The 27,609-nt window shown below is 52.4% G+C and overlaps 8 protein-coding genes across 8 annotated transcripts; 1 reads left to right on the plus strand and 7 right to left on the minus strand.

The window, feature by feature from the left end:
- Positions 1-1,057: 1,057 nt before the first annotated feature.
- A1O7_07722 (26S protease regulatory subunit 6A) lies at positions 1,058-2,577 on the minus strand (the record flags this gene model as incomplete). The annotated part of the gene is made up of 3 exons (XM_007761719.1): positions 1,058-1,167; positions 1,225-2,189; positions 2,252-2,577. 3 exons carry the CDS (start codon positions 2,575-2,577, stop codon positions 1,058-1,060), a joined length of 1,401 nt encoding a protein of 466 aa, XP_007759909.1.
- A 1,291-nt stretch (positions 2,578-3,868) lies between these two features.
- A1O7_07723 (uncharacterized protein) lies at positions 3,869-5,286 on the minus strand (the record flags this gene model as incomplete). The annotated part of the gene is made up of 2 exons (XM_007761720.1): positions 3,869-4,739; positions 4,793-5,286. 2 exons carry the CDS (start codon positions 5,284-5,286, stop codon positions 3,869-3,871), a joined length of 1,365 nt encoding a protein of 454 aa, XP_007759910.1.
- Positions 5,287-9,360: 4,074 nt separating this feature from the next.
- A1O7_07724 (uncharacterized protein) lies at positions 9,361-10,809 on the minus strand (the record flags this gene model as incomplete). The annotated part of the gene is made up of 1 exon (XM_007761721.1): positions 9,361-10,809. The coding sequence occupies one exon, from the start codon at positions 10,807-10,809 to the stop codon at positions 9,361-9,363; it is 1,449 nt and encodes a 482-aa protein (XP_007759911.1).
- A 3,068-nt stretch (positions 10,810-13,877) lies between these two features.
- A1O7_07725 (AGC/AKT protein kinase) lies at positions 13,878-16,447 on the plus strand (the record flags this gene model as incomplete). Its single annotated transcript, XM_007761722.1, has 2 exons — positions 13,878-14,995; positions 15,052-16,447. 2 exons carry the CDS (start codon positions 13,878-13,880, stop codon positions 16,445-16,447), a joined length of 2,514 nt encoding a protein of 837 aa, XP_007759912.1.
- A 1,163-nt stretch (positions 16,448-17,610) lies between these two features.
- A1O7_07726 (uncharacterized protein) lies at positions 17,611-17,997 on the minus strand (the record flags this gene model as incomplete). The annotated part of the gene is made up of 1 exon (XM_007761723.1): positions 17,611-17,997. One exon carries the CDS (start codon positions 17,995-17,997, stop codon positions 17,611-17,613), a length of 387 nt encoding a protein of 128 aa, XP_007759913.1.
- Positions 17,998-19,465: 1,468 nt separating this feature from the next.
- Positions 19,466-22,729, minus strand: A1O7_07727 (isoleucyl-tRNA synthetase; the record flags this gene model as incomplete). Its single annotated transcript, XM_007761724.1, has 1 exon — positions 19,466-22,729. The coding sequence occupies one exon, from the start codon at positions 22,727-22,729 to the stop codon at positions 19,466-19,468; it is 3,264 nt and encodes a 1,087-aa protein (XP_007759914.1).
- Positions 22,730-23,853: 1,124 nt separating this feature from the next.
- Positions 23,854-24,672, minus strand: A1O7_07728 (uncharacterized protein; the record flags this gene model as incomplete). Its single annotated transcript, XM_007761725.1, has 2 exons — positions 23,854-24,360; positions 24,574-24,672. The coding sequence occupies 2 exons, from the start codon at positions 24,670-24,672 to the stop codon at positions 23,854-23,856; spliced, it is 606 nt and encodes a 201-aa protein (XP_007759915.1).
- A 971-nt stretch (positions 24,673-25,643) lies between these two features.
- On the minus strand, positions 25,644-26,833 carry A1O7_07729 (uncharacterized protein; the record flags this gene model as incomplete). The annotated part of the gene is made up of 4 exons (XM_007761726.1): positions 25,644-25,855; positions 25,905-26,198; positions 26,257-26,513; positions 26,574-26,833. 4 exons carry the CDS (start codon positions 26,831-26,833, stop codon positions 25,644-25,646), a joined length of 1,023 nt encoding a protein of 340 aa, XP_007759916.1.
- Between the last annotated feature and the right edge of the window lie 776 nt (positions 26,834-27,609).

Raw genomic sequence — 27,609 nt, forward strand, 5'->3', positions numbered from 1 at the left:
AGAACCATGCCTTGCAAGTCAGTTGGACGGCGACCAAGTCTCTCATATAGCAGGTCGGACAGGAGGAGCATGCGGGACCGATATGCATGCACCTAAGATGGGCAAGCACAAGCTTCAGGATGGGCGATGGCAACTTCTTCCACCTGGCTCCTGCCCGACGAATCGAAAACACTGGCTCGATGGTACATCGCGATATTCTGGAGGGTATTGACGCTGGGAGGGAAGTTGTTCGTAGAACAGGTGTACCAGTCTCCGCTTGTTCATGGTATGCTGCTCTGTTCGATGCCCTGCCGAGGTCATGCTGCATAAAAGAGGCGTGGTGTGCAACTGCCATCTCCGTGGTCGTTGATGTAACTATGTCGAAAAACTCGACTTATCGACCGTCTACACGTGAAGCAGTCGAAACTGGTCCGGGTCGGCGCCTGAATATCAGCCAATGTTCGCTCCTGCGGGACTCGAGGTCGGAGCCAGGCGAAGGGATAGCCGCTCTGGCCAGTTCCTGAAATAGTTATGCATAACAGTGCGCTCGCGATCGGGACTGCCGCTTATCGGCATGGTCCAGACGCGTGCTAGACAGCCCATACACAATACAAGGATTCAACCAGGAGAACATGAAGGCAAGTGTTCGGGTGGGGAGTTGCAAAACTTGGTTCTGGAAGATGGGCGTGTCCCAAGCCTGCGGGAACTGGGATGGTGTCCCCCGCAGGCCAATGGCAACAGAGGTAGCAACCGAGATAATCCTCGTCCATGCAAGTCTTGTTGAACAGCTTGCAATAAGTCTCATTACTGTGTAGCCATCTGCATGGCTTCCTCCCAAACCTCCGCCACACATGTCAGGGACGTAGGCAGAGGAGCTACAGAGAGCAAGGAGAGACGGTCGTCTGGCAGTGTTCTTGTACCTTGAATAGAGGCAGGCCACCCAGCTCTCGACGACCTGCACTCCTCAAGGACGAAACTCTATCTGTGGCCTCTTTCCATGCCGGGGTAATAGTACATGCTCTGTCCGGTAATGTGTCGCCCATTCCACAACCTGCGCTGAATAGGTGCTTTAACACGCCTAAGCGTAGAAGTTGACCGTGTCCTTCTTCTTCGCTTGCACTTCAGCAATAGCCTCGACATAGGATTCGTGGTTGACTTTTGACTGGCCTTTTCGAAGAGCAATCATGCCTATGCGACAGTAGTCAGTAACAGTTTACCAGGTCGTGGTCGGGGACCATGACTTACCAGCTTCCACACACACCGCTTTGAGCTGAGCACCGCCAAACTCATCCGTCGACCTCGCCAGCTCATCGAAGTTGATGTTCCCTTCGTCAATGGTCATCTTCCTGGAATGGATCCGCAAAATCTGAGCGCGTGACTCTTCATTCGGCAGAGGGAACTCAATCTTTCGATCCAACCGACCCGAACGGAGCAAAGCAGGATCCAGCACATCGACTCGGTTCGTGGCAGCCAGCACCTTGATTCTCTCATCCGAAGCAAACCCATCGAGTTGATTGAGCAATTCCAACATGGTCCGCTGAACCTCTCGATCACCACTCTTCTCCGAGTCGAAACGCTTGGTGCCCACTGCATCCAACTCGTCAATGAAAATGATCGAAGGAGCCTTCTCTTTTGCCAGTGCGAAGCAGTCGCGCACAAGCTTGGCTCCGTCACCGATAAACATCTGCACAAGCTGGGGACCCGCAAGTTTGAGGAAAGTGGCGTTTGTCTGAGCCGCGCAAGCACGAGCGAGCAGTGTCTTGCCCGTCCCAGGAGGCCCATACATCAGGGCACCCTTCGGGGCCTTGATGCCGAGCTTCTTGAAACGTTCGGCTTCTTTCATGGGCCAGACTACTGCTTCCACAAGCTCTTCAATCTGTTTGTCCAGGCCACCTACATCGGTGTATTTCTCCGTCGGCTTCTCGTCGACTTCCATCGCCTTGACTCTCGAGTCGTATTCAGCAGGGAGGGTGTCCAGGACGAGGTACGAGTCCTTGTTGACGCCAATCAGGTCGGCCGGCTTCAACTTGTCGTGGTCAACCAGGCCGATCAACGGCAGAAAAATGGTCTGTCGGGTACTAGTTTTGATCACCGCAGACTTGCCTACACGCGTGGCGTCAAGATCGATGTTGGCGCCTTCTTCTGCTGCTTCGGCTTCGACATCGAGATCGAGCAGTTCGACGACGTTTCCGACGAGGTAGGGTAGTTGTCTGCACGGTGAAGCCGTTAGCCGTTCAACTCGTATCGCCAAGGAGCGTCAGACTCAACTCACCTGTTGTTCTCAATCTTGTCCAAGTTGTCCTTGATCTTGTCCTTCATCGTAGTCTCCTCGTGCTTTAACCGCTGATACTCACTCTTGAGGATCTTCATCTCGTTCTCTAGCAATCGCCGCCGGTTGATAATGTCTCTTGTACTTGACTGCAGGATCTCGTCGTCTATGTACTGTTGTTCCTCATCCTCCTTGTCAGCCCCTGCATCTTTCATCTCCGCGTCTTTTGCGTCGCCATTCTGAGAGGGCTTTTTGTCTCTGTCGTCGCCGTCCTTCTTCTGCTCCTTCTCATCACGCTCCAAGTCGTCGATATCTTCGAGCGTCGACATTTTCGGGTTTGCTACGGCGGATCGATTTGGTCGAGGACAGATTCAAGGTAATTACCAAGCTTCGGGAGATGTGGAAGATGCGAAGAAGAGATGGAAAGGTAATGACTGAACCGATGGGTTGTGAGATCGTGTTTGAATTGATCACATTCATGATCAGGCCAGCTCGCAGGCGGATTGGAGAGTTGCTGCGGCGAAACACGCTCCAGGACCCACGTGACTTCACTCGTCACTCATCGCAGCCTGGCCACATCACCGATGCGAGAGTCCAGCCACATATCAAGTCTTCCTCGCACTAACCCGGTCATAAAATCAATCCATCATTACGCAGTACGGAGTACTTGAGCTGCAAACATAAAAGCTTCTGGTCAATCGTATTTATTTTTGTGTACTGGATTTGTTGTTTTTGTAGGCAAGTTTGAAGGCCAAATGTGATAATCTATCAGGGGGTATATCCCATCCATCCGAGCGTCGAGTCTCGGCCGTGAAGTAAAAGACGAACAGCAGGGTCCATGACAGTGTCGACCGACCATGTCCTGTAGCCCCCGGCGTGCCAAACACCACTGTGCGAGGTAGCTTGATTTTCCGTGCAAGCAGATTGTGACCTTCAAGAGGCCTGCTCAAGCCCTATGCGAACAGCATTCGTGCACATTTCAACCTCGTTCATCGAACCGGCTGCCCTCGTTTCGCATAGCTAATTACAACAATGACGATTCAGCTCAATCAACCATCCCCTTAAAGTCTTGCTATGCAAGCACCCGTGCTAGTCATGCTCGTCTAGCATCGTTTGTGTCGAAGGGAACTCCGCAAGCACCATGTAGTAGGGTGAAGCAAACAATCTTTTGAAACAAAACAGCCCACACGTGATAACCTTGTATTTGATCCCGACGCCAGCCCATAACCATGAGTTTGCTCGAGCCGGGAAAACTTTTTGAAGACTTTTCCTGCCGTGCGAAAGGCAGCCGCCCAGCCATCCCCGTCGTGATTGAAAATGAATGAAAACCTTGCTCTATTCTGTGGAAGTTGCTCGCTCTAGACGCAGAAAATGAAAAGACGAGAAAAATGCCGGTCGTAGAAGGTCGTTAGATGAACGCAATTAGAGAAAGTTCGTCTCGTAGGAAGTCGTCCCAAGCAGGCGTCTCAAGAATTGCTGCATGAGTTCGTGCCCGGTATGAGTTGATTTATTCCTGGAAGGCGCGGATCGATGGTGGTAAAACAGTACCGATTAATCGGTATTTTGAAAACTTTTCGTGCCTGACCGTGGTTCGCTGAACGCTGGAATTTGCATGACAAGTTAACCGACCACAGGTTGCATGGTGTATCCGGTGTGACTGAAATAATAGTCCGAGTGTTTGGCATGGAGGCTGCAGCCACAGTTGGGGCCATGAGACATCCAGGTGGGCGTCATACCAGAGGCATAGCCAAATGCCTGAGCATATGTCGGCAACTGGTTGCGTTGAGCCGAATATGCAGACCCATTGTCGTTGTGGTAAGATTGGCGACCATATGCAGGGGGGGCGTTGGCTGTAAACGACCAGGAAGCCGTGTAATAGTCTGGTGTAGAAGGACCGCTGTGGGGCGCTGATGGTGGTGAGTATTCTGACATGTATGGTCTGACCCAGCGGGTGTCGTATTGTGCGCCTTGTTGATACTGAGGAGGGATGGGTCCCTCTGGGGACATGAGAGGCTGATGCTGGATGCTGTGGTGGCGATGAAGATTTGTTTCAATGGGAGCCAACTTCTGCATTTCCTTGACTTTGGCAAGTTGCGCCTTTTCCTCGTATGCATGCCAGTGTTCAACCCACATAAAGAACCCTTCGTCTTCATCGTACATCATGCCATGGATCTCCCAGTTGAAATCGGTCAACCATTGAAGTTCCATCATGTTCAACTCATGCACGGGAATGCTGCTTACTTCGGCCCAGGATCGATTCTGAAAAGTGTTGTCATCTAGAAATTTGCTACCCAGAAGTAGACATGTCGTGAGCATACGATAGACGGCGCCGGAGGATGATGTTGACGATCCGCGTTCCTTTACTTGCTTCATGCGTGATTGCAGATAGAAGAGTCCGAGCATGATGGTGGAGCTTGGTAAGCGTGTAGATGAAAGGATCTGGGACACGTATTTCCGGAACTGGGAAGTTGGAGCTAACTCGGGTGTTACGCTGCGGAAGTGGTTAGACGAGAGATTCAGTGAATACAGAAAGGCGGCACTTACAGTTTCTGGGACATCTCAGCCACGAAGCTGGACATAAGATCCATATCATAATCCAAGTGTTGAGCTACACCTCCAGTCGGCTTGTCCTCCTTGGGTTTTGCCTCAGTATGTTGAGTGCCATAACGTGTTGCAAAGTGGTCGAGAGGCTCGGTGACACGAATGGGAGGGAGGATGGGGGCGCCAACTGCGTTTGACGGCCAATATGTCGAACCCTGTACGTGATATGGCTGAGAGAAAGTGTAGTCTTGAGAAGGATGAGCATGCGCATGGCGAGACACCGGTGCCGTCAAAGACGGTTGAGCATTGTAGGCTGGTGGTTGGACTTGATATCTCTCGTAGTCGCGGGATCGGCGAGATTGATAGCCTTGTGACGGGTAGAAGCTTTGGTCGGAAACTGCACTCAGTGGTGTGAGATAGGCAGTCTGGTACTCTGGAGGCGTCGGAGGGAGTCTCGAGTGATGGGCGGCTGCGCCCCAGCTCTGATAGGAAGGCATGCTCGGTTGAATAGAGTCGAGCGAAGCAGACAGCCGAAGCTCTGGTTGTGATTAGAAGCAGGTATCTTATTGAGGCACCTCTTTGCTCACCGTCTGCCTCCGCTAGCTGCGCGGCAACGCCCGAGGCGTTATAGCCGAAGCTTGAAGCTCTTGTCTAGACCGCGACTCACAAGCAGAGCATGGATGGAAACAAAGGTGTTCTCCTGGTCAAACGTGACGGTCGAACAAGTTCCCACAAACGGATAGTGTTATTAGAGGTGACGAGGGCTGGATGGCAGACCGAGATGTAGGCGTTAACGGGTGTCTTGACAGCGAGAGAGTTGTAAATAGCGGTCTCGCAAGTGATTTGGATTAAGAGTTTTGGGACAAGTCTTAGTGAAAAGCTCGTCAGAAGTGGATATGCAGGTTGTTGCGTATGTGTAAGCCGGTGGTGAGAGAGAGATTTTGTCTTGTAAGAAACCTGCAGACGCGACCGAGTCAGAATGATGTTTGCGCAACGAAGATGGCAGGATGATCTGAAGAAAGGTAGGTGCGACCTGTTTGGGCAAAGAATTTTGAGGGCGGGGATGAACATACCCAACGGTGACACCTCGAGGCGCTATGGCTCCTCGAACAGAACTGTCAAACCCTGCTGCCTTGACACAGAACCGGTTTGCGTTTGTTATTGGGGAGGAAGCGTAGGCAACGAGAGGTGTTGTGTTGAATTTCAGCGTGGACGGACGGGTGCACCCCGAATTTGGCGACACACAGCCACTAGCACAACGTGGACAGGAGTGCAGGCAGGCAAGACAAAGGCTCTGACTGGACTCGTGACACGCTCTTGCGTGATGCTTCGTCCGAAAAAGAGCACTTTCCAATCTGGCCACCAAGTCACAAATGAGATGGATTGAGCGGTGCCTGGGCGACCGGAGGCATCAATCGATGTGGTCGGTATGGCGAAGCAGGGCCAAATATCGGTAGCCTGGCGACAGTGGTGCGGTGGGAAATTGTGGCAATCAAGCCGACCGCAAGGAGTCCTCAGCTAGGGTGCACTCTGAGGCAGTAACGTGGGCCCGGGTCCGAAATTACCAACGCAAAGGGCTGGGTGGAAAATCCTTTCGGGCGGCCGAGAATAGCAACGGTGGCTGCGCCAACGGACAATCAACTCAACGGTGGGTTTTAGAACGTCGAGTTTTTCGTTCCCGGCGAGAGGATTCTAGAGGAGAGATAGGAGAGAGGGAGGGCTTTTGGATGGGGAGAGGTGAAAGTGAGAGAAAGATGAAGTTGAGAAGTGACCGCAGCCAACAGAAGGGGGGGAAGGGGAGAAGTGAAGAGAGCCTGAGTGGCAGCGACGTGCACACCGAGACGGATGTGTGAGTCTTGTGAGTGGACTGGGACGACTGGATGATGAAGGGGGCGAGCCGGAGGGGAGAGCGATGGGCAACGCAGCCCCGAACACGGCTTAGGTTCGCTGGACCCGTGCTGGTTGAGGCCAAGTGCGGCCCAGCGATGAACAGATGGCTTGCTGCGACGAAGAGGAGCAGGGACAAGTCGGGAGCGATGGCTCTAGAGGAAGGGTTAGTCGGATAATTGGGTCATTTGCACGGCTCAACAAGGGCCTCCATTCGCCATATGGAAGACGCTAGCTGCAGCAACCAGCGCGATGGCTGAAAAGCCACTCTATGAGTGGGTGAGTCTGGCTCAGAGGGTATTTTGATCCAGTCAACGAGTGCCCAAATACTTAACCATATGCATGACGGCGGAACAGGCTGGCAGGGTGTGCACTTGCAGCGTTTGCAGATGTGGGCTGACACTTGGTGGGAGGCGATGAGGATAGAAATTTCGAATCAAGAGTGTGCTCGCATTGTTTGTGTGGGTTTCTCTCTGATAGTGGAAGAAGTCCCTCAGCCCTTGTTCGGCTCCAGCGGGCAAAGGGCTGTGGTGACGGTCTCTTAGCTGCAAAACTGCGGCCCTGCAGCACAGGGCGAGCAGCTAAAGTTACTCGGGCTATTAGTAATGGACGGCGGCATACCCAGTAAGTGGTGTGGTGTCAGTAGGCTCACAGGACTGGGATCGAGCCGATTATTCTCTGGAGTATGCCGGTGAAGGTGCTCGGTCAGGCCTCGAGCCCAAACCTTTCGTTGCTGCAACGCTGAAGGTCTTCCCAGCCAACCGTTATTGGTTCTATGTACCATTTGTCTCCGGTGAGTCCGCCCGAACACCGCCTTGGCCCCTCGATGTTGGGGTCAGGCTCAGACGTTGCGCAGGATGATGTACTTGATGCTGGCGCTTCTGCGCCTCTCGCCGCCCATGCAGATCGTTGCGACAGATTCGCATTCACGACATCAGCGTTCTCCAGCCTCAGTGTCTTTAATGGAGTTTCACACGCGCCCGGTTCCACTCTACACAGTGCGTGCATTTTTTTCTTCTTTAGAAGCCGCGGCTCCGATCGACTGGTGATGAGACCTTTGTACCGAGCCCGCCTGCAATGAAAGGCGTTTGCGTCCTGGGACGGCAACGGTGTCCTTTGGGGATAGTGTATACGAGTATTGGAGCGCTAGCAATACCTTAGGCAGCAGCGAGGTTTGCATAGTACGAGGGAACGTGTGCACCGACTCTTCTCCGCCCACAGTCCGAGTACTGTGAACGTGATTCTCCAACCTTTTCGCCTTGCTTGCCGCTCGCCACTTGGATTGGTGCTACTCTGTACGATTCAATTGGCTCTTGTTGTGCATCTAGGGTTCTGATTCTTGAACCCTGTGCCAGTCGCCGTCATAGAGCGTTCGTCACTCTACCATCCGGAGGCCCAGTTAAGCAGATCCGGGTGGGCAGAAAGCCACAACCATGGAACGGGTCCATCACCGTGGAATCTGCACGAGACAGGATTTTGCCCATATTCTTGTCCGATCATTTGCCGCCGCGGCTTGTCTGGCACATCCATTCCCTGCTTAAGGCTCCTTTCCAAAGGCAAACTTTGCAAGCGTACTGCTCGCCAGTGGTGGGGGCTTTATTTGATTCCTACTCTCATCACTGGGTCCCGTGTCATTAGCGATGGAGGCGTGTTAAGCTAAACGTCCGCTGATATTAAGGGACCCAGCCCGTCCGGGGAAGACCGTGCTCAGAGACCGCAACTCCATCCGGGTACTCTATCACAGATGCTGCAAGTTCTCATAAGTTTCCCTTTCGGATAACTACGGGTCTTACGGACGACGACATCATCGCGCGTTCGCCCCTCACGTGGTGTCTTCTATGCCTTGGGCAAGCAGCACCATCTAGCAGCCGAAGGCGTTGAACAAGTGCCAAGTCCGTTAATGGACCTTTTGACCCACGGGCCAAGGGCTAAAGGAATCATTGACAGGACCTCCAAAGCTGAACAAACACCTTTTCTCAAGGACTAATCACAAGAGTCGGTACAGCTTGTTCCGTCTCCCTGCATTTTTCCGTGTTGTGCCGAGTGTGCCCGGCTCTGACAGTTTGTCGCGGCACGAAAATTTGTGTACCACAGTGCGAGGAGTAGCAGCGCTCTGCGGCCATTTGTGCAGTCGCCATAGACCGCTTTCATTTCCGTCTTGATTGGTTTCCAGATGAGCATCTCATCGCTATGGGTCCTGTTCACCCTCCAATCACGAAACTGATGATTCTTGCATACCATGCAGCCATTTGTCCTCTCCTGATGCATCCCGAGTTACACCGGTCTTGAGTTTTTGGCTCTGCCTACCGGGTACACTTCAAGCACACAACAAGCTGGGCTGCCGTACTGTGTAGGGGGGCAGTCGACTAAGAGTGTCGAAGTCCGCTCCACATTAGGTTCTGGTTCCCCTTGGCATGGTGGTCGCCCGTCCACAACTCAGTGAGCAATGTTGGACGCCATTCGCAGGCCTTCGGATCCCCAGGACACCACAGTATAGATGTGATGTTGTACACACTAAAGGGTATGGAGTAGACAGCCTGAACGATCGATGCCGAATCATATACGATCGAGAGCTATACCACAAGTCCCGGGGTTGAAAGCTCGCGAAGGTCAGACTGGCTTGGCGGTTTTAGTAAAGGGTGTACTGCCAGGACGAATGCCCATGCGGCATTAAGTATACAACCTCATTTGGGGAACCATTCGAACGAGGGAAGCAGCCGGGCTCGAAGACCATCTTGTTGTTCTGTATGCCACTTTGCCCGCCATTCGAATTCGCGTGCCTTGGCAGCCTCAAATGCGCGAAGGCACTCGGCTGGGAGTTCTTCCAGGATGCTTGACGGAATTGACGATAGAGCAGCGTTATCCGTGCCTGGGCCTGCAGTTACAAACCAGGATTCCGGTCTTGACTCCAGGCAGAGATCATGGATTCTGAAATTTCGTCCATAGACCGGGTCTAAGCGAGGTAGCCTTTCTTCTTTGTCGACATCTTCGGCCTCTGCTTGATCAACAATGACCTCCCATCGTGCATGTGTTGGTTGCATATGAGCCGGGTACTGCATGACATTGGTGTGAATCTCGTATGCGCCATCGCGATTGTCCAGTCGAGCTGCAGCCAGTTGTGAGTTGAAGCGACTGGCTTCTCTTGCGTGTTCCAGCATCCAGTTATCGCTTGTAACCACGATCTTTCGTCTCTTCGCATCCTGCACTTTTGCAAGCGGGAGAGGTACACTGGGTGCGTTGGTGTGATAGACAGCACTTGCTCCATGCCATGCCACATATTGATTGCGATTGTATGGCTCTCCTGGAGCGGGAAGACGATCTTCGGGAACGGCAAGTTCTCCTTCCACGTCGCCTTTTGCCCGTGCTGCCTGTGTTTGATAGTCATCCGTCACTTTCTTCCCGCCAATAACGATCTTAGCCCCAAATTCGCGAAAAACAGACCGAGCAGTCACCACACCAATAGCCCGTCCCTTGTAGGAGTGGGGTATCAGATCTCGCTCAATGAGATCTCGCTTCTCTTCGTCGTCGATGATGATTTTATAGAGATGCTTGTGCTTCTGAAAGAAAAGGTACGAGTCGCGAAAGCCAATACAACGGGCAGGTTCCGTGGAAAGCATGTATAGTCTGTCGTCTCTGCCCAGTATGGTGAAGGTCCGCACGCGATACTCTCTTCCTTCCAACAGCCGGCCATTCTTGTCAACCTTCTCTTCGCCTTCGGGGTCTTCAGGCAGCAGGACTTCATCGTTGACAATCTCCATTGGGTTCCCATCGTCGTCAAGAGGAGCCTGTTGCGGTCGCGAGCCTCCTGCTCTGTACTTGGCCCACCTCCCACCTCTGTGGCCGCGGGTGCCACCTCTTCGCTTGGGAGTGGCAGCTTCAGAGGCAGCATCATTGTCTCCATCGTCAGATGCAGGTGCGACGCGGTCTTTCGGTGGCCTGCCTAACCTGCCACCTCTACGTCCTCGCCGGACGGAAGGTCGACCGCGCCGTGGAGTGGCAGAACGGGATGGTGGCTCCGACCCTCGTGATGGAGTGGGAGCTTCTTCCGCATCGTTGTTCTCCTCGTCCTCGTTCTCTGCTTCCTCTTCTTCCTCTTTCGGTGTAGCTGCGTCAAGAGGTGTGGCATCCGGCATCTCTTCGTCTTCGTTGTCGGATATGTTTGGAACTGGAGTCCCTTAAAAGGGTCAATACTTGTCCATTGGAAAGATAATTTTGACTTACGCATCGAAGCTTGCGCAGCCTGTGCTGCCAAGCGTGGACGCCGGGTCATTGTGCTGCCAGGCGCCAACAATCTTCTTGTAATGTAGAGCGATGCTGCCCCGACCTTCAACGCCGTGAGTGCAACAAACTGGCAGGACGCGCCATGCGCATCGAACCGAACTCCGTGGTGGTAAGGGGTGAGTCACAGCGCAGTCAAGTGCAGCTACGGTAACACAGTAGATCTAAAGCGCAACTATGCGACCGCCCTTCTGAGGCAGTTGACGTCGCCAACATCAAGCGATTGTCTGCTTCGAGTGAATTTACTGCCAACATCGGGGTTCAAGTGCCGTGTCTAGGAGTGTTACATTAGGTTCGAATTGAACAATTCTTAAATCAGGGCGTGGACTTTCGTGTTGGACAGGCCCTTGACAACGGTCTAAGCAATCTTTCAGCCCTACCACTCGAAGGGGCCCATCCGCATCGATCGTTTGTCGAGTTACGCAACAGATGGCCAAAGGCTTCCGTGTCGTGTTCTACAACAGCTGACCGTATGCACAGGACCCAAACCAAAGCTCAGAATAGAAAGTCCAGCACAGCTTAGAAGATATCTACACCAAGTACTGATTCTCACCCGTGAAGCAAATAATGCGGCTTCTCGCACAACAGCCTCCCTACGCTGAACCAACGACGCTCTCAGAGGCCTGACTGTCAAGAGCCCGAACTCTTTCCTCCTCTCGACGATAGAGAGTGTTTATCAGAACACCTACTCGTACGCTATCGCTGTCATATTCAGAATTTTCTTTGTCTGGGTGGGGTGTCAGCACATGGAAAAATCATGGGATCGAGCACCAAGATGTACGACGGCCCGTCAGTGTGCAGGATAACCGCATTAGGGTTGCCTTGAAATCCCTTACCGACACCTTTGCCTCTGCCAGTGCTATACGGTCGGCAATATGCTTTGCAGGGCAGGGCAGACGACATAGCAAAGCTAACGAAGTTGCATATGCTGGGATTCGATCATGTCCAACAGAACTCCGGAGAAAGCGCACATGACCGAATCAGAGCGAGGGGATCGCCGACTGTCAAACACAGCGCACATGCAAAACGCGGCTATGATACTTCGGGTACCGTACCTCGTATGAGCCTCGCTCGAAGTTCGTCACGGGTGAGACCATGAGCCAAATGTAGAGAGGCACAATCGCCGAAGGAAAGGGCTTCGAATGACCCAATGTTTACGACTTTTGTTGGCTCAGTGGGCATACCAGTAGGGTTCAGCATGGCACCTCAATGAGCGATTGAATGACGTCGATACTGTTCCTCAAAGCCGGTTTCGCCAACACTTCCAAAAGCATTCGGCAGATGAAGTACCTACTGTGTAAGACCATGTTGTGTGAGAGATGCATACCGGTAGGAGGCCAATTCGCCTTCACTGTTGCCTACGATCGCTGAGCCGAGTCGTAAGCTGTCTTTATGAGCGGAAGATCATAGGTACCCTGTTCCAGCACAGCCCGGCTGAGGAAGTGAGAGGAGCCTTGTCCTGTCGCACTACCCGGCATTATGAATGACATGATTCTGGCTTGTGTCCGCCCGATGCAAAATCCCACTCCAAAGGACCTCACCGATCATCGAATGAATTGATATATCATAAATTCGAAGGGGGCGATTGGGCTGCTGCTGGGAGGAGCCCGAGACTTTGAGACTTGGGACTTGCCCGCCAATAACCCTCTTTTTCGGAGCAGCGGTTCAGCTTGTTGCATTCACATAACACCCCGAATTCTGTTTGATTTCTTCTTATTGCTCGAAGATATGAGACCGGGCGGCAGCCATAGCATTTATTCAGGCATCTCTACACCCCAAGGTCCCCTGTTATTTTAGCTTTTATTCTCACTCGCTGCTACCTCAAATTTTGCCATCCTCAATCCACTTCCCGCATCCCACCACTTCTCCCACTCATTGCCATCTCCTCTCCCACTCACTGGCGAGCCACATACACACATACCTCGTACCCTTGCAACCCTTAACACTCCTGGCCTGGGCCCGCCGAATTCTCCAAGTGACAATTTTTGTCCCTCGCCTGCAGCCCGATTATATCACCAGTGCCCGCCCCTTGTCGAGCTCGCTGTCGTTACCACACCGCGCTTCGGAAACGCGACACTTCACCAGACAAGTTCCCATTTCAATCCTCATCTCCACTGCCTGTGCGGTTGATTGCTGTTGTTCGACCTCAGGACCTGGAGAGGGCTCGGAAGAAGGACCTGCAATCCTTGCCGACCGAGATCCCGAATTTCTCCAACTTCTGCAGGACTTCCGTCATTTGCATTTGAGCCTGCGCCCGGGAAACTCAGGAACCAGCTCCCCTCCCTCCACCGGGTGAGTGCGAGCGACACTTGATCGACAACCTCACGGACAAAAGTTGTCAGTCCTTGAAAGAGAAAGGAATCCATTAGTGAAGCGGCCAACATGGCGCAGGCCGGCCTCAACACAAACCCAAATGCAGCTGCAGATCTGTTAAGACAAGCCATGGCACAAAAGTACGTACCGATGTTTTCTTTAGGACATACCAGCTTCGTGTTGTGAGAAAACCTATGTATGACTGTCTCCGTGCATAATGGGGTTTGATCTTCCCCAGCCGCGGTTCTTAGAAGTTGGGAAAAGAGTTGTGCCGTTGTACTTCTAGACATTTTGAGCTTTTGACCTGTGTCGGATCTCAGAGGGTCGCTGAGCCGCGGTGGGCCAGCTCTCCGTTGTCCAAGATAGAGGAGCATCGCGGGGTCAGCAAAATGTGGACGAATTGAGGAAGGCAGTGCCATGTACAATCTTCAGGCAATGCTTTGTCTGCAAGCGTGGACCATTAAAGGCCGTTGCTAACCCACCAAGCAGCAGTGCGAGACACGAACATCGACACAATGACTTTCACGACCTCGTTGGATCGAATTCACCGACACCTTCCGGTGTGGAGACACCGCGGCCTGATCTCCACGACAAGCGGCTCCCAGGTATTATGCACAGCTACTTTGGCCAGGTGGGTAGAGATCCTTCTCAGATTGCACCGTCATGGTCATCTCCAGCTGGCACACTCCCTGAGCATCAAGCAAGTGAACAAAATGCATCTTCATCTCAGAAAGAGGAGGGAGGGAAGGGCAAGAGCAGGAGGGTGTCCACCGCCTCTATGGGCTCGATGGTGATGGTGGAGCGGGAACAGCTCTCAGTTCCAACACCACCACCGGAAGAGTCGCGCCCAGAGTCTCTACGACTCATGCCTGAAGCCGACCCTCTCCGAATGCCACCCACACCTGTCTCATCCGCTGCTTCAATCGTTAACAGAGACGGCGAGGCTGCGGAAAATGGCGGGTCCGTGTTAGACGGCGGTCTGGCATCCATCACGCAGGCTTTGCGAAACTTTGTGCTTCCCAAATCCACATCTAGCGTCAAGGATCGCCGCCACCAGTCTCTACCCGTCTCAAGTGTTACGAGAAGCACAGTTCCCGCGGCGCACATTTCAAACCCTGCGTCGTCTACTCATTCCTCGAGAACACAGAGTCCCAGGTCCCCTTCTCCAAGTCATGCTAAGCCTCCGTCGTCTGAAAAGTTGAGAGAGTCAGATGAGCTAACTTCAAACGTGGCCTCTGCGCTGCGTGAAAAGAGTACTCCTCCTCACACGCCCAGAGCCCTATCTCAAGAAGATTACCGACGGGCCGATACTCGGTCCCCTCTGTCCAGCACAAGCACAGCTAGCAGTGACAGGAATACCCAGATCGAGCAGAAGCGCCCGCTCAAAGATCAACTACCCAAAGGCAGCACACCACGAGGAAAATTGAGTATCAAGATTGCCGAAGGACGCAATCTCAAGCCATCATATGATCCATATGTGGTGTGTCAATTTGAGTGGAATGAGTATGTTTCCAAGGGAGCAAGACATGACAAGATGGATGTCGACGAGGACGATCGAAAGGGAGCTGTTTCACAGTTGTCATCAGTTCCAATTCGGCGGACTGACAGTGACATGGGTAAACCGGTAGCGATCCCTATGAAGAGTCGCCAGAGTAGTACGAATGGTAACGGAGAGGAGCGGGGACTGAGCAAAGTCGCTGATCCTCAGTGGGATCACGAGGCCATGTTGTAAGTCACTACTAGGCTATTGGCGTTCGTTGTCCTTGATACTGACCCGTTTCTAGCGACGTTGTCAGCGACCAGTCAGAACTTGATGTCACAGTTTATGATCGCCAAACAGAATCATTTTTGGGCCATGTTCGGCTATGTCTGAAGCTCACAGAACAAAATCCCACGCTAGAAGGATTTTTCAGGCTCGAACCTCGTAGTGCCGAGGACCAAGACATCTCGGGCGAGATTCACATTCGAATGCACTTCCAGAAAGTGGAAAAGAAGCACTTCGGGCCTAATGACTTCCAAATCCTCAAACTTATTGGGAAGGGAACCTTTGGTCAAGTCTATCAGGTTAGGAAGAAGGACACTGGACGGATCTATGCCATGAAAGTGCTATCAAAAAAAGTCATCATCCAAAAGAAAGAAATCCAGCATACCATCGGAGAACGGAATATACTGGTTCGGACAGCCACGACTGAGTCGCCGTTTATTGTCGGTCTCAAATTCTCATTTCAGACTCCTTCGGACCTCTATTTGGTAACTGACTTCATGTCGGGAGGAGAGCTGTTCTGGCATTTGCAGAAAGAAGGTCGTTTCAAGGAGGACCGCGCAAAGTTCTATATCGCGGAACTCATTCTAGCCCTGAAACATCTTCACCAATCTGACATTGTCTACCGGGATCTCAAACCAGAGAACATCCTACTCGACGCCAATGGACACATTGCGCTGTGCGATTTCGGACTGTCAAAGGCCAATTTGACCCAAGACGACACCACAAACACTTTCTGCGGAACGACCGAGTATCTTGCTCCCGAAGTGTTGCTCGATGAGCAAGGGTACACCAAAATGGTTGATTTCTGGTCCCTGGGCGTCCTGGTCTTTGAGATGTGTTGTGGCTGGAGCCCATTCTATGCTGAAGACACCCAGCAAATGTATAAGAACATTGCATTCGGCAGGGTGCGGTTCCCTAGAGATGCTCTGAGCACCGAGGGTCGGAACTTCGTCAAAGGCCTACTCAACCGCAATCCGAGACACCGACTTGGTGCGAACGGAGACGCCGAGGAGTTGATGGCACATCCATTCTTCGCCGACGTTGACTGGGACGCCCTGGGCAAGAAGAACTTGGTACCTCCCTTCAAGCCGAAGTTAACAGGAGTTGCCGACACATCCAACTTCGACCCGGAGTTCACCAATGCTCTCAACACATCGTCTTCTCTCAACGCTCGAGCAGCCGCTCTAGCTGCAGGTGCAACGGCCGAGTCAACACCATTATCTCCCACCATGCAGAATGCCTTCCAGGGCTTCACCTTCGTCGACGAGAGTACAATGGAAGAACGCTTTGGCGGGAGAGACAGCGAGTATGATGACCGAGTCGATGACAATTATCTCTCACGCTCTAGAACGAAGGAGCACAGAATGAGTGGGGTCCAAAGGACGGGTGATGATGGATTCTTCTTCGAGGAATGAAGGGATGGCGGCTAAGATTGTGTTAAAATGGCGAGTGAAAGCCGCGTTGAAAATCAGCTCACACCGTCAGTCTCGCAGAGCTGCGAGATAGAAACTTGTTCATAATACCCCGCAAACAAAACGCAGAGCAGGGGCAGGCGGGAAAAGTTGTTACATTTCCTTCTGCATGAGCTGGTCGTGTGCATAGCATGCATGAGTGTGTGCGTTTCATTTTTCCTCTTGTCGCGGCCCTTTCATGTGCTGTGAACTTGGGCTAGCAGAGCACACGCGCCATAGCATGATCGCTGCGATACGATAAGTCTGCATGAAAAGCAAATGATTTCACATCAGGGCTTATTCATGCCCCTGACTTGACCACTGATTTCACACTGCTTAACAGCATTATGCGACGTTCCTTGATGGAGGCTACACGAAGAGCATGCTCTCTTGACGACAGAAGATAGATGACTATGATGCGTCGTGTACTGTAGCTTACTTCGTCAGCCGGGCAAGATAGTAGATAGTGTGTGTACTGTATCTGGCTTACTTCATGCGTCAGGCAAGACAAGAGTATGCATGAGATGTCCCACGATCACGGATAGTTCCTTGGTGCGGGTGATGGTGTGGTCATGACGGTGTGTAGCTGTAATAAAACACCATTACCATCACCTGGGCACCGGATACCAAATATCGAACACCGGATACGGAACATTGGACAAGGAACAACGATAAATGAGCAATGTACAAATGACCCTCAAGTAGGGTCGGTTATTCTTGGCTTGGGTACCTGTGGGTATCTGTAGGAAAAGGCGACGTGAGGCACAGTTGCAACAACAATATGTGGGCTGAAGTGTAGAAAGTCGTCGAGACGAGTGACTTTGATTCAGGGTACTCGTAATGAGGTTCGTCGATAACGCTTAGTGCTGGTGTGAGGAAAAAGGAGCTGTAGAGTCTCGCCCTAAAACAGGTCGTGTGGGCTTGATCATTAGAGATGACCATGCTCCCCTTTTGCGGCTCTCATGTTCTCGCTGGCTGCTGTGTCTTGTCCTCACGTCCCCTTGACGGCTCGTCGAGTCTATCTCCTCCTAACTCAGCCTCTCATTCCCTTACGACTAGCGAAGGTCTAAGGTAATTAGATTACACCCTCTTCCCCTTTCGACCCCGCCGCCTCGCCCGGGCTGGGTTCAAAGAACCTTGTCCCGCTGCTCTGTCCCCACGGGCGGTACTCCAGACTTGGCAGCTAACCGTGCGTCTTCCTCGGACATCTTCTCGAACCCCTTGTCCGCCATGCCTTTCTGCCCGAATGTGGTGCCCACCGCGGCTTGCACGGATCCGGCTACCCCCTGGGCCATCCCCTTGAGATCTCCGGCGATTTTGCTGGTGGGTTTGGCGTCCGGGTGCGTGGTGGGGTCTGATGAAGTATAGGAGGTTTTGTTATCCCCAGCGCTGGTCGACGAAGGCGCGGCACCAAAGCTCTTGTCAGGCGTGGCTTCTTGACCTGGCGGCGCGGTGGCTTGGAGATTGCTTGCGTTGTTCAGGTTGGCTGAGTTGGTCGTGTTTGGGTTGGTCATTTTGTCGTGGTATGTCGGGTCTGATGTGCCGAAGTGAGTTATCTGGGCTTCGTGGCTGGAGGGGTGATGTGTGGGTGAGCCGTGCTGGTGCTCGGAGGAGGAATGAGAATGAGAAGGAACGACGTACTGTGTATGTGTCAAATTAGGCGATGGAACACTGCAACAAGAACGTCGAGGTGTTGGTGAGAAGACAATGAGCGTAACGGCAGGTCTGGGTTCGGTAAGGTACAGGCCAGGGAGTTTGAAGATTTACCACGATTGAAGAGGCTGCGGTGGTGGTGGGGTAGCCACGAACTGAGGTCACAATCGAAGGAAATCAAATGGTAAACGTGGTGAATGCGAGAATACCTTTCGTCACTTTGTTTTTTGCTCCCTGTCACTCTGTCTATCTGAAATGCATCTGACACGTAAATTGTCATTCCCGTCGCTGCCGTTTTCACGAAATGCTCTCAGGTGAAGGTTAGCCGATGACGTTTATCTACGTCATGCGGCTACACTGTGACATTCAATGTGCTCTTCTCGACTCTTTGAGCCACCGTAACAGGTGCTCCAAGCTCCAAGAAATCAAAAGCATACCACTAGTCTGCGCTCCGCCCAAGCAATTACGGCCACGCACTAATCCACCATGACGCACTATGGCCAAAATCATCGGCGTCAACATTCGGCGTCACCATCCATATCGACCCGTTCTAGCACACAGTACAATTCAATCCCGACGATGTGACCTCTGATGTGACAAGCTCTTTCATTCACCCCTATCCCGACCCTTTACAACGGCAGGAACCCGGTTCAGCCCAAAAATGCCCACCCTCTCAGGCCACACCAGGCCAATCGAGAGGTTCGCCGCTGCTGCGGCAAAGTGCTCGATCGAGGTACGTACCTGGATCGTTTCGCGTATGGCGATAGCGATGGCGATATCCCATGCTGACGGTCTTTCTTTCTGCGAATAGGCCACCGCTTACGGGCAATGTATACTGAAAGACTACCAATCTACATACCAGGACATGTGCGCCAAGGAGTTTATGAGGTTGAAGGATTGTTATCTTGTGAGTGAAGGTGCATTTGACTTGGCTTGGTCTCGTCCTATTCGTGGTGCTTCAATTCATCCTGCGGAACACACTCCACGTTGTCTACTATTGGCAGTAGAGCTTCAGGGCAGGGGGAAGGCGACGCGTGCTAAAGGGCAATGGCTGGGGACTCCAATTCATTTTGGTGGGGGGATATATCTGGCTTCGTCACAATTCATTCTACGTACTCTTCGTTTGCATCTAGCTAATCCTCCTTCTATCACAGAGACATGCGAAGAAGTCGTGACAGGGACTTCCTGTATTTATGTTCCCTGTTCTGGCCTGGCCTTTGTTGGCACCTACGAACACATCAGCCTTAAGAGCCATCTGGATCTCGTCTGCGGTCATATCTTCTTTTATGTACTGTCTTTGGTGGTGTTCGTGGTATAATGCTCGAGGCTCTAAAGCTTCAACAATCTCAACAAGAATGTCGCCTTATTCACTTCTTGCACCTCCTCCACAATGATGTCCTCCTCCTTCTTTTCGCCGTTCGCAATCACCCCATCCATCTCGGTGACGACATGCTTATCGACCGGTCGTCTCAATGCCTTTTCGATATAACTTGCCTGAGTTTCAAACACCTCCTCTAGACCAACCTGATCGGGATCGTCCTGAACCTTGTATTCCATCTTGACGTCATCGGTCGGCTTGAGGTTTGCTTTCTTACGAAGCTGTTGAACGCGGTTGATGATTTCTCGGGCAAGACCTTCTTGAGCGAGTTGGGGATGGATAGCCACGTCGAGGATCGTAAGAACATCATTATCCGTGTTGGTCTCTTGGTCTTTGGAGGTTTCGGACTCTTTGAGGCTGCGTCTCACCACGAGGTCGCCCTCGACCAGTTCGATACCCGCCACCTGAAGCTTGCCTTCAGAGAGATATGTCTTGCAACCATCGCTCGTCACGTCCGGCAGCGCTTTCTTGACCTTTTGCATGTCCTTCTTCAGTTTCTTGCCGAGTACAGGCCAGTCTGCCGTTACACTGTATTGGACGTTGTACTTCTCCTCGTCAGAGGACAGGACGAGGTCGCGCACGTTTAGTTCTTCGGTGATGTAGCCTTCCAGAGACTTCACGTCGTCTAGATATTGCTGATCTTTGTGGATGACGACCAGAGTCATCAGAGGTGTCTTGAGCCCAATGGTTCTTCGCTCGCGAGACTGCCGGGCTAGTTCGATGACTTTCTGCATGCGGCCGACTCTCCTCTCAATGACAGGGTCAAAGAGTTCTTGCCGGACTTCGGGGAATGGTAGGAAGTGTACACTTCGCATGTCTTCCCCATACAGTGATTTCGGGATGAAGGGGAGGAGTTTGGAGTAGATGAGGTCCGCGATAAAAGGCGTGAAAGGTGCTAGTCCTCGGACAAGAGTATACAGGACGTCGAAGAGCGTGTTAAGCGCGTGCAGGGTGTCATCTACACCTAGCTCACCCTTCAGTCTCTTTCGGTTGAACCGAATGTACCAGTTTGTGGTCTCATCAATCAAGTTGAGCAAGCCCGGAACAACGGTGTACAATCGATAGGCTGCCATCTCTTCGTTGATGTATTTCAACAATGACTGAGTGCTGGCCAGTATCCATTTGTCCATGACGTTTGTGTTAGTTGTTTCCGCTCTGGGATCAAATACGTAGTCGATACTCTCGACCTTCTTCAGGAGCTCGACTTGACCTTCAAAGAACTTGTAGCTGTTCCATAGTGGTAGCAAGACCTTAGCCACAATTTCCTTGACTCCAGACTCTTTGAATCTCAGTGGTTCAGCGCGTACAACAGGTGAATTTATCATGTACAGTCGCAGAGCATCAGCTCCGTACTTGTCGATGACAGTGGTAGGATCGGGATAGTTCTTGAGACGTTTGGACATCTTCTTGCCGTCCTCAGCTAGCACGATGCCGTTGACGACGCAGTTCTTGAACGGCAGCATTTTCTTGAGTTGGATACCCAAAACAACGAGCGTATAAAACCAACCGCGAGTTTGATCAAGCCCCTCGGCAATGAAGTCACCTGGGAATGTGTTCTCGAAATAGTCGGAGTTCTCGAAAGGGTAATGTGCTGAGGCGTAGGGCATGGATCCCGACTCGAACCAGCAGTCGAATACTTCCTCCACCCTTCGCAAGGTCCCATTACCTTTCTGGCTCGGGATGGTGATGTCGTCAACCTTGTCACGATGAAGATCATTGATTTCGCCTTCGTAGCCACTGAGTTTCTTCAACTCATCTATGCTTCCAATGGCAATGACTTCGGAGTAGTCTTCATTCGCCCATAGCGGGATTGGAGTACCCCAGTACCGATTTCTCGAGATGTTCCAATCACGAGCATTCTTGATCCAGTCAGCAAACCGCTTTTCCTTGACGAAGTTGGGAACCCAGTGTGATTTCGCAATGCCGTCGAGCATATCTGGGATGATACTCGGCACTTTGTCATTACCGGCGATGTTGACGAACCAGCCTGACACTGCGCGATAAATGAGAGGCGTATCCGACCGCCAGCAGAACGGATATTGATGGGTTATCTGGCTATCTCGTATCACCCGGCCAGTGCCCTTCAAATGCTTGATGATATGCTTGTCTGCTTCCTTAACATGCTGACCGGCAAAGTCAGTCACTTCTTTGGTGAATCTTCCCGTGTCGTCCACAGGATTGGGGGGAAGATAGTCGTGGCTGATGATCCCATTCTCCATAGCTACGCGGAAATCCTCCTCGCCGAATGCTGGTGCTTGGTGAACAATGCCAGTTCCGTCATCTGCTGTTACATAGGAGGCATTCAAAATTCTGAAGGCACGGTCTTTATACTGATCGTAGAAGTAGTCGAAAGGTGGCAGGTATTGCTTGCCCTTGAGGTCGGAGCCCTTCAGTTTCTGCAGGATCTTGAACTTCGCCTTCTTGGGATCCTTGTAGAGTGTCCGTAACAATGACTCCAGCATGATAAATTGGCGGCCAGACTCTTGGTCGAGGAACTTGATGTACTCAAAGTCGGGATTGACAGCCAAGCCAATGTTCGAAGGCAGGGTCCACGGTGTCGTTGTCCATGCCAACAGGCTGGTGTGCTGATCCTCCACAAGTGGAAATGCAACCACGACTGCCGGGTCTTGCGCATCCTTGTAATTGGATTGAGCTTCATGCTGACTGAGGGGTGTGCTCAGCGCTGTCGAAAAGGGCATGACCCTGTAGCTGCGATAGACTTGGCCCTGGTCAAATAACTGCTTGAACGCCCACCACACCGACTCCATGAAGGTGGGATTCATGGTCTTGTAGTCGTTGTCGAAATCAATCCACCGGCCTAGCCGATCAATTGTCTCTCTCCACTCTGTCGCGTATCTCATGACAATAGCCTTGCATTCGGCATTGTATTTAGCAATTCCCATCTCTTTGACGGCCGCGGGGCCAGAGATGTTGAATTTCTTGTCGATCTCGTACTCAATTGGCAGGCCATGCGTGTCCCAGCCGAATCTTCTCTCGACGTAAAAGCCCTTCATCGACCAATATCTCGGAATGATGTCTTTTATGGTGGAAGCCAGCAAATGACCATAGTGGGGGAGGCCGGTCGCAAACGGGGGGCCATCGTAGAAGGTGTACGGCTTGTTTCCTTTAGACAGACGCAGTTGGGTCTGAAAGGCGTCGATTTCTCGCCAGCGTTTGAGTGTCCTGGCCTCTTCGGCTGAGAAGTCGACCGCCATGTTTGCTGGTTCTCAGCAGTAGAAGCTGGTGGTGGAAGAGGGTTTTCAATAAGTTGTGGAGTAAGTGGCCGGCCGCAGAAGTTTATGACTCCCGTTCTCAGATCGGCGTGATTGGCGGAAGGAATAAAGCATCCAGCCTCGTTTGAGAGTCTGCAGCCTTGTCGCCTTATGTAAGTTGGATTCTCTTAGGTACGAGTAGATCCAACCCAGATCCCACAATGAACGCGCCCCCGCACTGCGCCGCTTTAAAACATCGCTCACCTTCTACTCACCCTCGGCTCACTTTTGCATAGGTACCCACGTACCGACTCCCAAATCTACGTGCCTACCTTGCCCTGCTCGACAATGACTTCTGCGTTTGCATCAGACTAATATCCCGTATTGGCGGTTGGACTTTTTCCTGTTTTGTGGCTCTCCCAGAGGATTGCAATCCCATCTCTTCAACCTTCCTTTCCACCATGTCGAACGTTACCTCTTATCAAGAAAAGGGGGCTTTCCCTCTGTGCTGAGCTCGAAAGCCTCTTCTCTTATGGTCATTTATCCTTCACGCGCCTTGGTGAATGAGTCCGTCACGCAACCTCGTTCCCGACCGACCTTGTTCGCTATTGGATCGTTCTGGCCATCAAGGGCGCCGAACCCGGGGCGCGGTCGTTGATGCAGCCTTGTTTCGTCGACCCATATAGCCGACTGCTTCCGCGAAAACGGCTATGTGGCTGGCGGTCCCTTTCGGAAACTTCTCAAGAGTAGTGCAACGTGGTTACCACAACCTTTGACTCGCTTGTCCGTATGCTGTCAATGTGATGTCCTGGTCGGAGCCTCTACATCAACGTGCGTACGTGGTGGGGCAGCTAGAACAGATTCCAACATTCTGGCAAAGGGCCTCGTCCGGAGAAGGACACAGACATTCCCCAGATACCAATCTGGGCAAGAGCATCAACTATGGCTTGCCATACCCTCGCGAGGGAGGCTGGTTGTTGAGCTTTCGAAGCCAGCGCGTCAACTTTCACTGCATCGGCAGCCGTGACGCCCAAGACTAACCATCAGGTCGACATCGAGAAGTCCTCGAGCAACCTCGAACATGAAACAACTCGTCTCGAGCGAGTCCTGCGTAGAATGCATACGAGCTACAATTCCTGCTCCGCCAGCTTTGCATTATTGGACGCCTCAGAAAACTTCAAGATCTGGCTGTGCGCGACAAGCAAAATCCCTCCCCCGGGACAGAACCGAAGCAGTTTCGCAGTAAGACCTTTGTACAGACCGCGAATGCCTTCCTCTCGTGTCACGGTGATCAAAGCCGGAAACGCCCAATTATACTTGGCCGTCACACCTTTCGCTCTCGTCGCTGCCTGGATCCTCGTCTTGACCACGTCAAGTGGTGTATTGAGCACCGTGCCCAAACTCCCTCCGAGTGAGCCGGTGAAGAAGTTCGTCATTGCGTGTTCCCGGTCAGTTGTCGGGGTCGGTAGTGCCGCCTTGACTTTGAATATGCTGCCAAAGTACCCGGCGTTCCAGACCGCGTGGCGCCACAACGTCACCTCAAAGCCGCGGTATAGGACGAACAGCCCCTCGCTCTTCACAATCTGAGCCAGACACTGCGTCACGGACTTGTATCGACTCGCGGCAGATGGGTCCTGTAATCGTCCTTGACAAGCTCGAAGGGCGTGACGACGACTGCTTCCATCGCACCAGCACTGAAACCAGAGAGGAGGGCTACCGTCTGATCCACCTCATGGACGCCAAGCCATCTCAGGTACTGTCTGGTGAAGATATCGTTGGAGGAGAATTTGACAGCTCTGGAGATGACAGTGCAGTGCACGGTCGGTCAGCGTTCTTGCGCAACCAACGTGTGATTGTACGGAGCATAAGATGAGAGCCAGACCTTTTGGGCGTTTCCATTGGGATTGGAACGGCGATACCACGATACAAGCATCCGAATCTGCCATGTCGTTGGCGATCTACTCTGGGCACTGGATGTGCGATGGGCAAATACCCTTCATGTCTGATGATCTTGGAGAAGCAATCCACCACTCCGCGGTAGGAGTCTGTCGAGGAACTCCTCGATTGCTGGAGCTGCCTTTTGAGGAATCAGATACGTGTCTATCCCAGAAGTTCACTTCGTCATCCCAGCAATGTACGTACAGCCTCGTCTTGACGACGTCCAGAGGATACCTAAGGAGGTATGTCAACAGTCTTGTTTCTCATGGCCAAACACAATGCTTCAAACATGATCAGGATCTGAGAACCAGGGGCGCACTTTCAGTCAGCAAAGTCCCTGACATCCGTGCAACAAGGGCATCACCACATACCTCTGAGACGCCCGCTCCGGCTCCTGACATCCAAACAGTTCTTAGTGGAGATCTACGCTTTTGCTCTTCCTCTCACTCACCGGCGGCGAACTCCTGCGCAAAAGTCACGTTTCTTTTCTGAGCCATGGCTCTTGCAACGCTCTCTGTATCACGCTCAAGATTGAGGCAGCATTCGACCTAGGCCGGAGTTCCATCACTCTCACGCACGGTAGAGTGGTCCTTGGCACTAGCCTCTGCTCTTGAGGTCCTTGCGGTACAAGGATACTCTGGCGTAGCCCGAATCCAAAGGCCGATATTGCTGCGAATCTCTTGAGCTGATTGCTTGAGTGAGTCAAGCTCAATGTGGGGAGACGGTCTAGCAACACGTGTCTGCGGCGTCGTGGGTCTATGGTTGCTCCATAAACAGGGTATGGCCCCACGCGCAGCTACGGATTTCTTTGACCGTATCGTGCATTGGTGGTGAGTCTTATGCAAACCATGCGTAACCTATTTTGTACACATCTTGAGTTGCACGACTGGTGTCACGGGTTCCGTCTAGAACGATTACGCCATGCTCCGGAATTCTATCTCTATTCCCGACCGACGCAAGCAAGCGTCTCCACATGTCCTCACCCAACTGCACCTTGGGCTCTCAACTCATGGATCTTTTGAGAGTCAAAGCCCAGTCTTGCAGTGAGTATCTCATCCGTGTGCTGTCCAAGTAGGGGTGGCGGTGTTCGTATCGAAGGTTTAGATCGCGAATATTTGATCGGCGTATTGACCAGCTCCATCTCACCGCAGCTCGGGTGATCTACCGAAACAACCATATTTCGCGCTCGGACTGGGAGTGACGGTGAGCTGGAATTCTGCAAGTGGGAAGAGACACTCACCATGTGTGTGATTGAGCGTGTCCATCAAATCATTGACTTTGGCGTACGGAAGACCAGTGCCTTCGAAGATATCCAACCACTCTTGCGTCGTTTTCTGCGTCGTGATCTTCTCAATGGCTGGTTCCAAGACGCCTCGGTTTGCAACTCGCGCAGCATTTGTGGCGAACCGCTCATCATTGGCCCATTCCTGCTTGCCTAGCCCTGCGCATAAGATTCCGAAGAGTCGATCGTTGCCGCCTCCGAAGAGAACATCCCCGTCGGATGTCCGGAAGGCTCGATACGGTACTACAGAAGCTAAAACCAAAGTCAGTTGAAGGGAAGAAAGAGATGGCAACTGAAAGGCCGATCATACGATGTGCGGTACCCCATCTGCCACTATCCCTCTTTCTCGATATCAGGACGGCTTCAGCCATATTCGATAACGTGGCGACCTGACAATCGCTCAGACACACGTCCAGATGTTGACCTTGGTTCGAGTTGTGTCGCTCGAGAAGCGCCGCCATGATGCTGTTGCAAGCGTACATGCCCGTGGTCAAATCCGTGACTGCACAGCCGACTTTAACTGGTGGTCCATCTCTCGTACCGGTGATGTGCATCAATCCCATCTCTCTGACATTAAAGTCAGCCTTTGCTGGCTGTATAAAGAGCAAGAGCAAGGCCAAAACTCACGCTTCCACCATCACGTCATATCCAGCCCGGTCACTGTATGGCCCGTACTGACCGTAGCCGGTGATGCTGGCGTATATCAGGCGTGGGTTCGTCTTCTGCAGAGTCGCGAAGTCCAATCCATATTTCTTCAATGTCCCGGCCAAAAAGTTCTCCACAAACACGTCGGCGTCTTTTGCCAGCTCGCGAATGATCTCAGCACCCTCTGGATGCTGGAATGACACACCCAAAGACTTCTTGTTGCGATTGACCTTGGGTTGCATGTCAGCTCAGTCGCCACAGAGACTGGTCTTGTCCCCTACCGAGAGGTAATATGCACTCTCTCCGGGGCCGCTCCTTCCATCGAGGTAAGGGGCGTACGGCGGACCCCATTGCCGCGTGTCATCGCCGCGCACGGGATGTTCGACTTTGGTGATATCGGCGCGATGGGGAAATCAGTATTACAGAGAGCAGATCAGGTGCATTGCATATACTCACCCAAGGTCTCCCAGGATTTGGGTGCAATAGGGCTGAGAACTTGTGTCAACAAAGGAACAGCAAATGACAACAGCAAACCACTGACCCCGGCTAAAACCCTCGTGAGATCTACGACTTTGATTCCATGCAGGGGGAGAAGTTTCTCAGCGGACAAAGTTCCCAGCCTTCTGGAAGGTGCAAAACTCGCCCTGGAGGTCAACCGTGAGAGCTGTCTGCTAGCCACCGTGCCAGGAACCATGCTGGACAATTCCTCTCCAGGGGAGATTTGCCAGCTGCAGCCGGCCTAAGATCGATCGGAAAGAAGAATGAGAAGCTTGTCATAGTGTATCTAAAGATACGACCTTGCTGGCGCAGGGTTCGATGTGGGTTCATCGTCGAATCTGGAAATTAGGGAGGTGTTGCTTGCATGAGCGACCTGCAACCCCGATTTACCCCCGGATTTGCCAGGTATCAGTGGTGCCTAAAGAGGATTGCGGGTGGGGCACTCTGGTCCCGGACCGACACCTAACCACTGCAGGTGCCTACCCAGATCCAGGTGGGAAAATGGTCTAGCGACAGCTAA

This window comes from Cladophialophora yegresii (genome assembly GCF_000585515.1).
Source record: "Cladophialophora yegresii CBS 114405 chromosome Unknown aczIN-supercont1.5, whole genome shotgun sequence".
NCBI lineage: Eukaryota > Fungi > Ascomycota > Eurotiomycetes > Chaetothyriales > Herpotrichiellaceae > Cladophialophora > Cladophialophora yegresii.